Genomic DNA, 17,651 nt, shown 5'->3' on the forward strand with positions numbered 1-17,651 from the left:
AGACGGGGGAATGGACGCTCGCTCGAGAACTGTTGAGGGGCGATTACACATTCGTCTAATGGGGGGGGGGGACTTACCCCCCCCCCCATTAGACGAATGTGTAATCGCCGTATAATATTTTATTTGTCTGTAAGAAAGCACAGGGGTTCGGATACCACAGAACAACGGTCAATATTGCTGAAAATACCTGAATAATGGAATTGAGTGGGCGAGTTGGTTTTTCATCTTGACAGTGAAAGCGCTCAAAAGGACAAGGACGACAGAAAAGGAAAGACATACAAAGCGCTTTGTATGTCTTTCCTTTTCTGTCGTCCTTGTCATTTTGAGCGCTTTCACTGTCAAGATGAAAATACCTAAAGAGCATTTTTTGCCTCAGTGCTGCGATTCTGATTTTTTCAAGCATGTGGCCAGCAGCTTCCGAATTCGCAGTCGCTTTGCAACAGAGGCCACGCTGGCCCAGGACTAACTAGGAAATGAAGCGAGCGCTGTTGTTTTTTCTAGCAGCAGAAGCCTGTAGGTTGCCTCAATGGGCCAGCGCCGGCGCTGTCAACGCATCGGGGCGCCCCATAAAAACTTGGTTTTCGATCCAGCAAAAATGTATAGCTTGGCTAAGGCTTATGGGGTTTAACGTCCCAAAGCGACTCAGGCTATGAGGGACGCCGTATAGTTAAGGGCTCCGGAAATTTCGACCACCTGGGGTTCTTTAACGTGCACTGACACCGCACAGTGCACGGGCCTCTAGAATTTCGCCTCCATCGAAATGCGACCGCCGCGGCCGGGATCGAACCCACGTCTTTCGGGTCAGCAGCCGAGCGCCGTAACCACTGAGCCACCACGGCGGCGGCGGCGGCGGAAAAAAAAATGGATACATATTTTCATGGGAATGTCGAGAACAGCTTTCTGTGGCTCTGCAGCCAAGGCTAGGCGGGAAAGAGAAAGAGATGGGACGCCACATAATATTCATCAAGAATTGCTTAGTATTGAACTTAGCAAAGCGCAATAAAAAGACAGGGACAACAAGAAGAAGAAGCACGCAGGACAAGCGCTTGTCCTGCGTTTGTCCTGCGTGCTTCTTCTTCTTCTTGTCCCTGTCTTTTTATTGCGCTTTGCTAAGTTCAACATGTATTACCAACTCGCCCAACTTTCTACATTGCTTAGTATTGCTTCTTGGAAAGAGTAACCGCCAGAAGTTAGACTTCGTACTGAATGCGTGTGCACTGACTGCATGTGGTTACGTTTCAGACAGTGCTTTTTAGTTGTTTTTTTTTTCCATATGAGATTAAAAGTTCGTACTTGCTTCGCGTACTCTTCTAACACTTTATCTATTGCTTCTTTCATATGTGTATGATAACGAGCCTCTCATTTACCTGCCCTTCTCTGCTGATAGCTAAACGAAGGCCTCGGTTTGGCAGTCTTGATGCCATAGTTTAGCATTAGAGAGTTCTGAGCTTCCGCACTCACCGTTCGACCACGTTCCACATGACACTAGCGATAATACAGGACGTACGACGTCCGCCACTATGGACGAGGGTAGCACTGGCGAATAGTCTTTAGGTTAGGTTACACGCAGCATAAATACACCCGGAAGTAGAAAACTGGACAGCCGCCTCCGTAGCTTAGTTAGTACCACACGCGCAATTGGGAGGTCATGTGTTCGGATCCCATCGGCGGCATATGGTTGTCTTTCTTCTACTTTCTAATCAATTATCTTAAATCATAAAATTACACTGTTATTACCAATTCATTAACAATACGAATTTAAAAAATTCGCTGTGGCTTAGCTTGGTTAAGCCCGGTAATTGCGAAAGCAATATCCGTACCTACGCCATGGTTCAGCTGGTAGTGTAGCTGGTGGTGGTGCTTGTGGTTAGATTTGTGGTGATGCATCGGTTATACAATCCCATCCATTCCAATTCAATCCCATCCAATTCAATCCACTCCCATCTAATCTAATCCAGTCCAGTCCAATCCAATCTAATGCAATCAAGGTCAAATGAAGTCAATGGTGGTCACCGCCGCGGCACGATGGCGGTCACCGGCCGCGGCACGGCAAAGGCGTGAAAGTGCAAGTAGTATTGCTTTCGCAATAAAAAATTGACGGGGGCTTAGCTTTGGTTAAGCCTGGTAGGTTGCGAAAGCAAAAGCGCAGCGCCTCCAACTGAAGAAACGCAGTGCGCCGAGTGTACAGGTCACGCGTGGCTACCGGCCGCCGCTGCGCGACGACTCAAAGCGTCTTCGGTAATTTTTTTATATTTTGTTTTTGATGTTGTTGCGACTGAGAGAAAGAAACATAATCTACAGCTGGTATGGCGTCACAGCGGCAGTAGCGCCACAGGTGCGCAGCGCGGCAAACACACACCGTAACTGCAGCCGGGCTCTCTGAAGGAGCGAGTTGGTCGCCCATATTCACTCCGCTAAAGGTCAAACGTAACTGCGGCCGGGTCACGCGAAGGCTTGAAATTGCGAGTAGCGCTTTCGCAATAAAAAAGAAAAAGAAACATTTCCCATGACTGTGACTGTGGTGACTGTTGGCTTGATTCATATGCGACTTGTATGGCTCGAACCGTGTTTCAGCACGTGTTTTCAGGACCGCCGTGCGTATAGTGGTAGTTTAAATAAGAACTCAATACGCCCACCATCACTCTGAACGTCCCTTTAACGAGCCAGCCAAGGAAAGAGCTACGCTTGGCAACAGCTCCGTAGCTATAACGCTTGGCACGATCCCAATTTTGATGTCATCACGCGTGCCGCTTCCGCATGGAGGCTCCCATCTTGTTCCTATGGCGAGATGCTTCTTTCCTGAAAGCCTGATAGTTGTGTACCTCCGACCCGGCCAGCCCTTCGCAACGGCGTGCGCATGTTCGTTAGTGTGTCATTGTGCAAGCTCGGTAGAGGGCGCAGTCGCTTTCCGGTGCCTCGCGTTTTCTCTGCCCTCGAAAGCTCCCTCGACAAGTATACTCACTCATACGACCGGCCGAAACAACCGCAATCTCAGTGGTGCGTAGCGTGAGTACCGAAAAAGGTTGATATATTTCTTCACAATCTTCATCTTTCTTAATTTTTTTTATTTTGCAAAAGCGATCCTGGACCCTGCCTCTGTCATCTGCTCCTCTTCTGCACCGTGAGAGTCTTCAGAAGAGGTGAGCTCCTGCATACATCCAAGGCGAACGTTTTACGCTGAGAGAGAGAGAAAGATACTTTAATGTCCAAGGGACTTGGGACACGTAGTTCCCTGGGTCTCCGCACGACTCCACTGCGTTAACTACTCAGAGTCACAAGGAGAGAATTGAAAGGCGATGCTAATTTTCGCAGTGATAGGGGAGTAGTAACTGATTTGCATGCACCCAAGCGCAGCCATACGGCTACAAAGGAAAGCTATACAGCTTCCTCAGAGACTTCGTAGTTAAAGAAGAAAGTCGTCCTGATCCGGGGTTCGAACCCGGGACCATCGCTTCACCGGAGCAGCCGCTCTACCAACTGAGCTACTCGTGACGGCAAGCTTATGGTAGGGCGAGAACTAATTGATTAATAACTCGAAATGGGAACAGTGTTGGTCAAATGTTTAGGGTAATTTTCGCAGTACTAAGGAACTCGATGTCGCTGCTCTTATAGAAGTCATGCTCCCTGAGAAAGCTCTCGGTGTGCGCGAAATTAATGTTATTTGCCAGTATTGCAACCGTCGCTTCAATGTGAGTGAGATAGATAGCATGCTACGACGTTATTTCCGACGACATGTCTCATGGGTCGAAAAGCAAGACGCACCTCGAGGACAACGCGCCCATCTATACCGAGAAAACTTATGCAAGTGATGGGTCTTCCACTCACTTCTAGAATAAATATCAGTTTCATCAGCTACAACGCAGTGAATGTCAAGGGAAGAAATAGGTGTTTTTGGTTACAGGACACGGCAAAAATTCTTGTGACGGCGTTGGTGGGCTACTAACACAGCCCAATTCGCGAAACCCACGAGGTGAGGCCATACAGAAAGCCAGATGTTTCGTAAGCGCACATTAAGCAGTGCTGAAGAATGTCAACATTCTGGAACTTTCGCAGAGCGAGCGTACAGAGGACGAGGGGAAACCGGCTATAGAATGTGCCTGGCGTTCAGACGCTCCATATGTAGAACTGTGTTCAGTCAATAGAAGTTAACGCTTTTCACGCGGCCTTCACCGCCGATTCGGAATGAGATTGTGACCTGGTTTGCGGCCACGTGGTGGACAATGCACTGCTCAAATAAGGACATCAACGACCGCCGCTTAATTCTTTTAGATCACACTTAATTCCAGTGTGCATAAGCAGCAACGTTAAATTGCATGGCAACTTAACCTCCTCCTCATTAATAACTTGGAAAACGAAATGCTGACATTGCCCCGTAGAATCACAAAACCCCGAGGTATGCATACATGCACATTCAGAAAAGTCAACTTCCAAAACATATTAATATTAAATTTTATATTAACTAAGAAATTATCTAATATTTTTTCAAAACCGGCTGCATACTAATGCATCCTTACAATGAATAAATTAGAGAGTACGGAAAAAGTTTGACCGCCATGACCAGTTGTGGAGAAATTACGCGAAATAGCTAATTCATTCCCATTTAAACTTATTATGAATGCCACTAATAAGCGAAAACGGACTTTACAGGCGTTGAGAATGATTTTAATATTGATCGGGATAAAATGTAACCGCATTCAGTCACTGAAAAATACCACCTTCTGACGGTTACTCTTTTTAAGAGGCAACAGTACGCAATTCTGAAGAATTAAAAACAGGAATTATGTGTTTTATCTATTTTTACGATTTAAAACAATACAATGCAACAGTTTTTAAGACCAGAATCCAGAGCCGCTCCTGGGCGCGGCCATTTTCCGCCGACTGGTGCGCCGCGGTGCGGGCACTTCTTTGGGGACTGCGGGTCTGCGGGGCTGCGGCAGCTCCGCGGCCGCGCCTGCATATAGCCGCGCTTCGGGCGCTAAAGAAACATTGCCGAGCATACTTGCGCAGCGTGGCTGTGTTGCAGGAAGTGTTCACGTTGTCAAAGGGAGCACATTGATGCGTTTTAATGACATTTAGTTTGACATTCACGTGAATTGTGCTGACGCTTAGAATGCGCTCGTGCTTATATCGCTACCGCTTGGTGCTCCACTGCAAAAAAAAAAAAAAACTTTTTGTTCAATATCAAGTATTAGGTGTGCGGCTAGCATGCAGTTCCAATTCCCATGCACTCTTAATCCTTCGGCCATAAAGTACCACCCACAAACAGGGCTTTCTTGTCGCATGCGCGATGCGCGAGTTTATCAACAAATTACCGCTGTCAGCTTAACTGAGTCGCAGCGCCAACAAAAAACAAAATTTGTCATGGTTTATGCAACCTGGTGCATAAAAACGTACTTTTGCTCAAATTATCAAAGCTTGAATAGATATTAGCAGCGAATCCAGCTTTCACGAATTCTGAGGTCCGAAGTCGCGTTCATTTTATTCGGTAGCTCTCGCCGCGTGTGAAAGCGTTGCGTAAGCGTTTGGCTAAGTGTGAATGAATGTATTAACATCGCGCATATTTTCCTATGATTAAGGTAGATAGCAAAAGCAGAAAGACACTACGGTAAACCCTTCACCCCCCCCCCCCCCGCCTTGATCCCTATGACATGCGTGCAGAAAGAGCAACTGAAATCCGTAGCGGTCATGCTTACAATCCTGTGCATGAAATGTGTTTAATGGGAACTAGAGCAAGCTCAGCGCAAGGAGGTGATCGAAAACACGCCCTTCGTCGGGACAACCTTCAGTCTGCAGCTCGCCTATCCAGTTACTACACCACTGTTTCAAATCAATAAATCCACATTCCTGCGGCTAAAATTATCATAGATGATAACGCACGTAAAAGACGACAACAAACGACACGCCAGCGCAGAAATCTGCTTAGAAGTGCCGGTTTCCAGTCCGTACGCTACCTGGCCGACTACTGCGCGGGAAAAATCCTTGCTGTGTGCAATACTATTCCAGAATTTCACTGAGCAGCGCCGCCGCACCAGAGGCTCGGTGGAGCAGCGTCACCGCTGCGGTGCCAGCGTTTAGAATCCTGAGCCAGCAGAATATCATCATTGAAAAGCGTAGCGCGAAAAACGAGACACGGAGAAGGTGAAGACAGGACACGGGCGCTAACCATCAATATCAATATCATCATGGTGGGCACAAACAACGCGACAGACGCGCACTGCCTCGCCGCACTTACTCACATACAAATGAACGGAAAAAAAACTCGGAGATGTCCCGTTAACGACTAACTGCGCGCAAGATGACCGCAGTAATGCCTGGTAGAGGGAAAATATGAGTAGTGAAGCACAGCACACACCCTCATACGTTATGATGAAGCACTACAACGACAGAAGCGAACACGTAAACATGCATTCTACGCGCGGCGCCGGCGCGACCCGCAGTCCATCGGTCCGCGCGCGCCGATAGATGGCGACTGGTGTCGAGAGTAGGGGCGTGCCAGCAGCCTGCGTGTGAGGGTAAAAGAATCTGGTCTATATCAAATAAAAGAGGGCCGTTCAAGAAAGTTTAAAAAAAGACTTGTAGAGGCTATTTCTTTTTTAAATTCAAATCGAATTTTTCCATTTCTGACGTGTCTGAATCTTGGTAGGCGGTATAAAAATAATTGCTTACTGGTCTAGAACTGTAGATTTTGCCATAAATGAGGAAAATGAACTGAGGAATTCTGAGAAGAAGATTCAGCAGTGATATCTCAATCCAACCTGACAGAAGATCGGGCTGAAAAATGCCTTTTTGGAACGCTTACCTCCTGAAGCAAAGTTTCCGACTTTTTTTTTTTCTTTCAAAATTGTGCCATGACAACAATGAAAAAAGTTTTCTAATGTTTCGAACAGTACAAGTTTCACAGATATGCTGAGACAGTACTGATGTGCGACAAAAGTTTCGTGTGTGTGCAGCATGGCTCCAAACTTGCAACTTTGTAAAATGGCAAAAACAATGTTTTCCACCTCTTGCGATAAACGATCTGTTTTTCGAGAATACTGCGGCGTTTCTCGCAAAATTAAGACACATCCCTTTCAGTCGATGCACTTGACCGTGATATATCAAAATTTCATCCCAAACAAAAAATACTCAATGCACCTGAACTGGCATCTCGAAACGAAGGTTGCTCCAACTATTGTCCTTCTTTCACAAGCTTTACCATAGTCATTCATGCTTTTCTGCGCTACACATAACCCCAGTCAATCGAGTATTTCCGCTACTTGATCACATCACGAGCACAAAGTCCCCATTTTTTCCCATACAAACCTTTTTTTCGGTCACTGCTTCGTCTCGCTGTTCGTTACTGGAATGAACTCTCGGAAAACGCTGCGTCTAAATTCACCATGAGACTTTGCTGATAGCCTGAAGTGCTTCCTGAGGCTGTGAATGGCCTTGGAGCTGCACATTTTTTGCTTGGAATGACGTGTTTACTACATGTACGAACTATCTGAATCTTTGCTTGTTACTGAGCACGTTGTGCGTGTTAAACTTTTATTGTATCCCCTCCTTCTATGCAATGCCCGCTCGGGTTTTTAGGGTAATTGAATAAATAAATATCTGGACACACTGATATACCGTACAGTGAAAAAATTGGCAGTGGTTTAGCTCCGGTTAAACCTGGAGGATTGCGAAAGCAACGAGGAGAGACAAGAGAGGCGATGGAGAGAGCGCGGCAGCGGCGGCGGCCCCGGCACTTCAGCTATGCGCTGCTACTGCGCATGCGCAACTGGCGAGCGCGGCGGCGGCACCTCTGAGACACCGGCGCTGCGACGGCGGCGGCGCGCCAGCTGTGCGCCGTGTGACGTCACTGCTCCTGGCGCATGCGCAGTATGGCCTTTCGTCAGCTTCGCGAAATGGCTCGGAGACTCGCGTAGTGTTGCTTTCGCAGCAAAATACTTGGCCTGGTGTCACCCGCCACAGCACCGTTTTAGAGTCACTGAAAGAGGTTTCAAAGAGGACACTCTTAACATCCATCCATTCGCCCATTGAATTTTTAACATACCAACAATCTGCGCAGTTTGGAAACGGACACTCTACGGGCAGGCTCACAACTGCTGGCGCCACGTGACAATGCAAGCTCTGGCGAAAGCGCCGGTCACGCATTGGGCCAGCCAGACAATCAACGTTAAACAAAAGTAACAAAACATTTTTTAGCTCTGCGTCATGGCGCGACAGGAAGAGCTTGTCAGAGAGAACAGTAGACAGCGCAGGTGTTCCTTCGTGAACGAATAGCCAGATAGTGGCCCGCGCTGCAGGAATAACATGGAGACACGTCAGGCGAGCGCGCAGAGACAGTAAAATTCTGTGCACAGGACGTCCTGCAGGTAACTCGTCCGCACTGCAGACAGTATCGACGCTAGACAGAAACAGGTCAATCAACGGCCTGAGAGAGGTGTCAGATAAAAAAAAAGAAAAGAAACGTCACGGAAGAGAGAACTGCTTTTCATAAAAGACTGCGTCGCCATGCGGAAAACAGCTCCTTGAGCATCGCTACAACGTTCACAGACAGCGGTTAGGTAAGCATCGCTTAATCTATTTTTGAACTCCGATTGAATGCTTTTCTGTACGTAACATGGATAGTACGAGAATCGCACATGAATCCTAAAACCTTCATGTAATAGACCCGGACGTGAGACATTCGAGGTATAAATAAATCAGTAAATACATTAACTAAAAACTTGGGAGCCTTTTTAACCACTGCGATAGCATTTAACCACTGCGACAGCAAAAATAGCACTTCGGTTGCCTGCTATGGTGTCTACAGTGAGGCTCAAATGCTCTAGCGACTTTCCCGCCAAAACTCCGGTTGGAACCTGTTTTATCGCGCTCATATGGTATGCATGAGTCATCACCTTATAGAATGTTCGAGTCCCTCCCATTGGACTGCCATGAGGAATTATACTAACCCGGCCCACGAATCCACCTTAGTCCACCTACTAATCCGCACTGATCCACCTTAAAAAAGAAAATGCGATAGCATTTAGGTTGCCTCCTATGGTGTCTACAATGAGGTTCAAATGTTCTTGCTATTTTCCCGCCAAAATTCCGATTGGAACCTGTTTTATTGCGCTTATATGGTATGCATGAGTCATCCCCTTCTAGCATGTTCAAATACCTCCCATTGGATTGTCATGAGGGATTATACTAATCCGGCACACGAATCCACCTTGTCCACCTACTAATCCGCACTGATCCACCTTAACTAATTTTCTGGTGTGAGCCTACTTCCAAAATATTGGGGGTTCTTAGACTTTCAAATCTGGCGGTGCCCTATCATTGGTCCACTGGTGGTTATGTTATGTTGATGACGTCACGACTCTCTCAATCACTTTTATAGATCGCGGGGATTCCTCATACCACTCCTCGCACAGTGGTGCAGTACTGGTTAAGCGATGCGCCACTGCCCCGGCAGGTGGCTGGCTGCTTCAAAAACAGCCGGCGTTGGGATTTGTGAAACGCGCGTTGCTCTTCCCGTGCTCCGTAAGGCTTGCACGTAGCGGCATGGTGGGCAGGTTGGCAGCTGCCATGGTAAGCTGGTTGACACGACGCCTCAAGGTCACGTGACCGCTCTCGATCAATCAGGGAATACCGGGACAGAAATGTGGGAAATGTTTTGAGAGACAACCTAAATGCTGCTTCATTAATAAAATGACGTGGTCTAAACTCCGACACAGGAGGGCACGCATGTATTTTCCCCTTTCCCCCAAATATAGCTCGGTCTGCCGCTAGAAGTGAATGAAGTTTGGTTTACTGTAGATTCAAAGCGTCTGTGTATTTTTGTCGTGTGAGTTTAGAAATAAGTCTGGGTGGTATGTCATTGTATGTGGATCAAACATTGCTGAAATAGAGGCGCACCCTTTATGAAAAAATTACCAGGCACCACCAAAGATGCTGCGAATTTCAGCACTACCTCGTCGCCTAACCCCGCCTGTCTATGACATAAGCGATGAATAAAGCATTTTAATGTACTATCGGGGACAAAAGTGGTATACTCCACGCGGCAGGAGACGTTAGCAACGGAAAACTGCGGCATTATGGCGAGCTAAAGCACGAAACATTGAAACGAGCCATGCGACATGCCTGCTGATAATAAAGGACACGCATTGGCTGTCTCGATCCCAGTTGCCGCCTGTAGATGGCGTTGCAACGCACTTTTCCGTAAAGCCCATTTTCTTTTCCGTTGGTCCGGCTCCCGCTTTTTGACACCGAAGAACGGGTAGGCGTTGAAGTGACGTTCGAACACACCAGGCGGCACCATCGTGCCTCCCCTTGTTCTTGCGTCTGGAGGCTTCGGCTTAGTAGGCGTCCGCTTCCTGATGCTGATGCCGTTGTTTCATCATCTTCTCGCATCACCAGCTTGCACGTCAGGGCCTTATCGCCGCCTCTTCTGGTTTTGAAGCGAAAGCTTCACTACGCTAGGTAGAGCCAAGGTCATCGTGTCTGGAGATTTCACCTTCATTTGACCTTCAGATTACCCACCGCGGTGGCTCAGTGGTTACGGCGCTCGTTTACCGAGCCGGAGTATACCCGGTTTCGATCCCGACCGCGGCGGTGGCGTTTCGACGGAGGCGGAAAGCAAAAGGCGCCCGTGTGCTGTGCGATGTCAGTGCACGTTAAAGGCCTCCAGGTGGTCGAAATTATTCCGGAGACCTCCACTACGGCACCTCTTTCTTCTTTCACTCCCACCTTCCTCCCTTTCCTCGCGGCGCGGTTCAGGTGTCCACCGAGATATGCGAGACAGATACTGCGCCATTTCCTCCCCCCCACGCGGGATTTCCGGAGTGCGCAGGCACCCATATCAGCTCCACATGGCGGGGCGGGGGTGCATCGGGCGAGTGCAGTATGTCAAAAGCAGGGACATTTCTTTCTTTCTTTCTTTCTTTCTTTCTTTCTTTCTTTCTTTCTTTCTTTCTTTCTTTCTTTCTTTCTTTCTTTCTTTCTTTCTTTCTTTCTTTCTTTCTTTCTTTCTTTCTTTCTCTCTTTCTTTCTTTCTCTCTTTCTTCCTTTCTTTCTCTCTCTCTTTCTTTCTTTCTTTCTTTATTTGAGACAATTTGCTACAAATTGGCTCAGGAGGCAATAGCAAAAGGCGCGGATGGGGCCTGACTAGGCTATGCCCCCCCTGACAGCACAGGCAGCACAAGTGTACATATGATTATACATCGTAACTCGGCCTCGAGCAAAATTTAGAATCGCAGTTTTAGAATCACTTAAAATATACCGGGCTTCCGTGCGAGTGATAGCAAGTGTAATGGCGGCTTCCTCTGCAGCCTTTCATCAGGCCGCTCCCGAGGAATATGCACCCGTCCCACCATGAGCAGCGCCGCAGAGCCCGTGCGAAGGCACTCCATCGAGCGTACGGCCCCGAGCCGGACGCCGTATGGGTGGACGCTGCCTGCACGGGTGATGAAGCGACAGCAGCTACTCCTCTTCAAAGAAAAGCGCATAATTGGCCCCCTGAGACAGTGTTGTGGCAGAAATGCGGCGCTGAAGCGATAGGGCGTCGACCTTCATTGCGTTCATTGACGTTGACGTTGACAACGTTTTAGACTCCGATGATTTAAGGGAAAGGAAGTGCGCATAACTGGCTCTCTGGGTCAATGGACGCCTCAATCGCGCTTTGAGTTACGGGGGGGTGGTGAGAGAGAGATGTGGGCTGCATCCGCTAGCGCTGACAACGTTGTGGCAGACACGCGGCAGTGCAGCAATAGGCCGCAGATGTTATGGCGCTCGGCTGCTGACCCAAAAGACGCGGGTTCGATCCCGGCCGCGGCGGTCGATTTTCGATGGAGGCGAAATTGTAGAGGGACAGGTACTGTGCGATGTCAGAGCGCGTTAAAGAACCCCAGGTGGTCTAAATTTCCGGAGCCCTTCACTACGGCGTCCCTCATAGCCTGAGAACTCGTCTGTTATGCGCCGAGTAAATGTACGAAACTGTGGCTGGAAATGCAACAGATTGTCATCACGTTCCACTCTTCCTCTTAGATTCCTAGATAAAGCCTTATCTCGGGGCTCTTTCGAAAAGCTCATGTGAAGCGCTCCGCCGATAACGTGGCACTCGTATTCCCCTTTCGCTGGGCCCTGCACCTATATGCTCGCTGGTTGTTCGCGGAGGACGCACCTATGCCGGCCCTGTTTTTCTTTGCTCACTGCGGGCGCCTACGTCGGACAGATAAGCAAAGCATCAGGGCCCAGCTGACTGCGAAGGTTGTTGTCCATCTGCCTGCACACTCCACAACAAAGAACGGCAGGCACACTTATGCGTCAAGCGCAGGAAAGGCTACGAACGCCTTCATCAGGCCGCTTCTGCGACGCCTTGACTGATTAGGTATGCTTTTTTTTACTAATTACAGTGTTTCCTCCCTTCGACCAAAGTTAAACCAATATTTCGATGTAGGCGGTATTTCGCGTTACCGTAGGTTTGGTAAGCACTCGTCTTAGCACGAGACCTGCATGAAGAAGAAGTTGCGATCGCTGACGCGAGTTATAAACGAGTTGGCGCTGTGTTACTGACCACAAAACTCGAAATTATTGTTAATATAGAACGCGTCTTTGTCAACGACCGCGCAGCTCCTCTTCCACGAATTCTTGACAGGCCCACGGGGCTCTGAGACAAGTCGTCTCCAGGTTAATGTTGACCGCCTGGCGTTCTTCATAACGTGAGCTGATATCTCAAGCACACGGCCGTTTTCACATCCGCCTCCAGCGGAATGCAATCTCCACGGCAGGGATTCGATCCCGCTACCTTGGGATCAGCAGCCGAACGCCAAAGCCACTGACGTAATTATGACACAATTGAGCGACTCCGTTCGCACCGGAGATAGAGGCTGCAGTTTGACACTTTTTAGCCTGGTTGGCCATGGAACTAATAAACGTCATGTATCGCCATCAAATATGCTATACGACGGGGGGGGGGGGGGGGGGGGGGGGGATTAAGAATCTACGTTCTGCAGTGTTCATTCCGATTTACTGGCTGTGCAGAAACTTCCTCGGTATTCAGTTGACCGGTTAATGTACTATCGGGCTTAATCACAATTCCAACGACACCGGACGTCTAATGTTCTTATTTGCTTAGCACTAGCCTGTGCATTATTCAGCAGTAACAATCATCATCATCAGTCACGGTTACGTGCACCGTAGTATAAAAGCTGCTTCCAATAATCTCCAATTCTTGCGCCAGCCGCAACTTACTCTATCCCAGCAATTTCTATTATCTAATCTGCTCACCTGACTTTTTGCAGCCCCTACTCCTGAATGAATCTACTACTCAGTGGTGCTGTTTTGGTATACTGAACTGCATGAATACTGTAGTTTAGGAGGCGAATGAGAGGGGGGTCTGAGCATTTTCGCTTTATCTTGGTGTCGCCATCTTGCTTTGTACAGCACCCCGAAAGCGACCTATTTTATTGCCTCCAACAGCTGTCCCTATATACATAATATGCGGGCCTGCACTGGGTTGAAGCAAATGTTATTTGATTTCCACTTGAAGTGTCGGTCTTTCAACCGAACAATTACCTTCTTGTGTGAGGTAATTGAGGTGAGGTGTAAGGTAATGAAGGAACACATTTATCACTAATAGCTGACGTTTTTCGAGATGTTCCAGTAGCGGAATTCACATGTGCTGCACCTTCAACGGAACACGGACACAGGGCTCGTCCTATAGAAATTAGTCTAAGTGCTCATTTCGTTTTCGTTTTCTCGTAGTGAACTCAGCCTCCTGTTACTGCCATCTGCTATGTGGCCAAGCGCTATGTTTTATTCCCTTCCTGCCGCCTGCAGTGACACCCGGAAACTACTCTTTTTAAACAGCGGGAAACCAACCCGCTGGTAGTTTATTGTCCCGTTTTTTGAGGACGATACCACCTGTACCTTTCCCTGAACGTTCTGTGCATTATCAAAAGGACTGAACGTGATGCGACAGCGCAGTGTGAGGTGCGTTGAGAGAGCGTTTTTATTGCTAACCGACAGTCGAAAGGCTGGTGACGCCTGGTAGCGAGACTTTCGTGAAACGTGTACAGTTTTCGATGCTACACCCAAACATTCGCCTTTTCTCTTTTTGCCTAGCCGACAGAAGGTATATTGAGAGCGGTCCCATCATCAAGTCTCGAAATGAGCGAAGAAGTCCGCACGGAGCCGCCGCACAAAGTGCCCCATAATGGCTCTGATTCGCTCAACGACTCTGCGGAACCCAACGCAGGACTTTCCAGCTTTCAAGAGAGTAAACGCAGCAGTGACGTCAGTGTGGTCAGCGGCGTCCCTATTTGGCGCCGAGCAGTCGGAGCCGTGCTAATGGCCAGACTCGAGATATTCCTGCTGTTCTACATCGTGGCCCGCAAGATGAGCTCCACCGCAATCCAGGATTTGCTCATCCATAAGTCCTGCCTCAACGACCTCGGCCTGAACGCCAGCGTGTGCTCCCACCTGGACGACTTCGAGGAGTTCAAGGACACGGCCGAGAAGGCTGCCAGCATGACCAGCATGATGCGAACCGTCGTCCTTCTGATGCCGTCCGCCGTCATCGCCATCTTCGTTGGCCCCTGGTGCGACAAGTACGGTTACCGGACTCCGCTGGTGACCGCCATGTTTGGGTTTCTGGCCAGCACCCTGTTGGACGTTGTCACCGTGTACCATATGGGGATGGCGCTTTATGTAAACATCCTGACCGCCATTCCGGACGGCTTGTGCGGAGGCCCCATCTGCGTGCTTACTGCTGTCTGCAGCGAGGCGACGTTGACCACCAAAGAGAAGCGGAGGAGCATAAGGTTCTTCGCCATCAGTGTGACCATGTCGCTGTCCATGCCTCTGGGCAGCTACGTCGGGGGCCTCCTGTACGGCCGGTTCGGCTGGGAGACGGTGCTCTATTCGTCGTTCACCATCGCGGCTCTTGGACTGCTGTGGGCTTTCGTGGCCGTCGAGAACCTCGTGAAGCCCGACCACGCTAAAGACGGACTGTCGCTTAGGTTTCGCAACTTCTTCCAGCTGCAGAACCTGACCGAGAGCGTCAGGAACGCGATGAAGCCGAGGCCTAACAGGGGAAGGCGGCAACTCTGGTGTCTGTTCGGAGCCATCTGCTGCGTCATGTTTGACCTGGCATGTAAGTATACGCTTTCAGGAAACGTAACTGTGCTTTTCGAAAGTTCTGGGCCGCATGGTAAATATAGAAGTCAAAAAGCTTACAGTGCGAGTCCCGGATTCTGGGCATCTATCGCTATATAGATACTCTTTAAGTGTACAAGTTCTGTACCTCCAAAACTTAAGGGCAAGCAGATTTACAGCAAACCCCTTCGCGCCTAGCCTATTGCATGCCTATAGGCTACGCTATGGATAGCAACTAGGGATGTGCGAATATCAAATTTTTCGAATACGAATCGAATACTTAGTTCCGAATATCGAATCGAATATCGAATAATCAAGGACAGACGCATTTAATCACTACGAAACATTTATTTGAGCATCCAAGAGCATCACTGTTCAACTATAAATGAGTAAATGAACAAAAAAGGTGTGTGTGGCTGCACAAAATGTATCAAAATCGAGAATATATTTCTTAGAGGAGTAGAAATATCACAGAAAATGACTAGTACACAGCATTGATTAAGGCTAGCTTGCCATAAACACAAAAGCACGTCGCTGGGATGAACATTAAAGGTTGTCGTGAAGGAAAAGCAGCTGCTCCACATGGTCAGGCCGAAATCGTTCCCTTCGAGCTGAAACGACTTCTCCAGCCACAGAAAATACCCTCTCACTTGGCACTGAAGTGGCCGGTATTGCGAGGTACTTCGTGCACAGCTTTGATTATACCAGCTTCGCAGGCAAAGCCACAAGTAAGCTCACTAGCACAGTCAACTACGGCATATGGCCCAACGTTACAGTGCTCTAGAACCTTGGGCAGTGTGTCGTCCGGGCTGGGAAGCAATGGAGGAGGCGCGGCCGTCGCAGCGATGACAGGCGCGCCAGGCGGCCAGGGGGCGCTGCTAGTAAGAGGAGTGCCAAGGAGTGGTGGAAGCGCAGCTCGAGCGCGCAGTCGTTTCACGTGCTGGCAGAGAAGAATTTGTGTTTTGTTGTTGTGCGCGTTGCATCGCCGTGTGTTGCGTTTTTCTGGTGTATTGTTGACGTCTGACTGTGCTTAAGAGTTGGATTAAGCGAGTAATGCGTGCACAATGACGGAGAGACGACGAGACAAAAGGGACACCACATGTTTTGTGCCGGGCTGCAACAGTGGTTACCGGTTGCAGGATGCAGCCTTTGTGCACAGGATGCAGCCTTTGTGCTGAATGCTTGACAATTTCCAAGGTGGCTGCAAACCAGATCTCGCAAAATGAGTTTATCCGGCAGTTTGATTGTGGCGGCCTATTGTATCCGTCTGGTCAACTTGCAAAATTAATCACCACACTGGAAGACTCATTCACTATTTTTTTTAGCACCAGAAAGATTAGTGCAGCAAGCATGTCTGATTTTGCTTCCTTTCTGCATGGTATTTCCCTTCCAATGGTTGGCTGTCCTGCCCATGATAGTGATGTCTCCCTTCGAATTGTTAAGTTTTATGTGCTCCTCAGGTTCAGATTCTACACGAAATCTTTGAACAAAGACAGGAGCTCTCAGCGAGAACGACTGAAGCACCTTAAGCTGAGGAGGTGCAAATGATTGTGGTGTATGTAGCCTGCCAAGGCTCTGCTTTGCATGCTGTGTCATGTTTGGAACTTGAATAAATAAATGTCAGCACATTGACCCGTTGTTTTCGCTCAATGCGCGAACTTTCTAAACCAATGAAAATGTCCTGGGCGTGAGTTTCAAAACGCCGCAGGCTTCGAACAATTGCCTCCACGCAACGAATTTACCAGCTTGTGTGCACAGTATCGGAAACGTGAGGTCCAGCAAGCACACGCTGAATGCGACCTGTACTTTAGCTCATGGCTAACGGCCGTTAAAGCGTGCACCGATCAAAATTCTCGTCGTTGGTATTATCGGTTTTCTACTGCTGCGCACTGCACGAAACAACGCATTATTGTTGAAATGTTGCACCTGCTTAGGTAAATGTGCCATCAGCAGCCAGCAAATACCTCAAAAATGCACCACTCAGTACTTAAACAACGTACCGCGGCCCTACCGCGGCAACGCAGCGGACGGCTCGCGGAGCAGCCGAGCAGGCCTTGCTTGGCACCATAGCTTGGCACACCTATTACACGCAGCGCCCCCTGGCCGCCAGCGGAGCAGTCATCGCGAAAAGAGCCCTTCCTCCGCCGCCGCACGGCACACTGCCCAAGGTTCTAGAGCACTGTACCAACGTTACGCATGGCTCTGGGTGCCGCCATGTTGCTATGTCTATGTTGATGAGACTTGCGGGCCGAAATGAACACCGGTGCTCGCGATAAAATATCGGTCAAATCCAAATATTCGCTCCGGATCGAATATTCGAAACAACACGAATACCTGGATTTCGAATCGAATTCGAATACTAAAAATATAATATTCGAATTGTATTAGAAAATTTAGAATATTCGCACACTCCTACTAGCAACACGTTGCCAGGATGACTGAGGTTTCCAGTGCCATTCGCGGAAGACATCGTTAAGCACTTAAGGCCCAAATGTTAGCATTAGCGGGCAGATGAAATGAAA

At 48.6% G+C, this 17,651-nt stretch overlaps 1 protein-coding gene across 4 annotated transcripts in view; it reads left to right on the plus strand.

Annotated features, from left to right (window-relative positions):
• LOC149365431 (putative peptidoglycan muropeptide transporter SLC46) overlaps nucleotides 1–17,651 on the plus strand; it is a 32,427-nt gene that overhangs the window by 4,433 nt on the left and 10,343 nt on the right. Inside the window, exons 1-2 of one of the 4 annotated variants that reach the window (XM_089542532.1) lie at nucleotides 2,995–3,140; nucleotides 14,098–15,127. In XM_089542532.1, the coding sequence (XP_089398658.1) occupies nucleotides 14,143–15,127 (985 nt within the window). In that variant the 5' untranslated portion in view covers nucleotides 2,995–3,140; nucleotides 14,098–14,142. Of the gene's footprint in view, nucleotides 1–2,994; nucleotides 3,141–8,290; nucleotides 8,553–11,969; nucleotides 12,362–14,097; nucleotides 15,128–17,651 lie in introns of those variants that run through there. The other 3 variants (XM_089542529.1, XM_089542520.1, XM_089542524.1) reach the window with 3 other exon arrangements.

The sequence above is a fragment of the Amblyomma mixtum genome, chromosome 1 (genome assembly GCF_055824585.1).
Source record: "Amblyomma mixtum isolate Tamu chromosome 1, ASM5582458v1, whole genome shotgun sequence".
In the NCBI taxonomy this organism is placed as follows: domain Eukaryota; kingdom Metazoa; phylum Arthropoda; class Arachnida; order Ixodida; family Ixodidae; genus Amblyomma; species Amblyomma mixtum.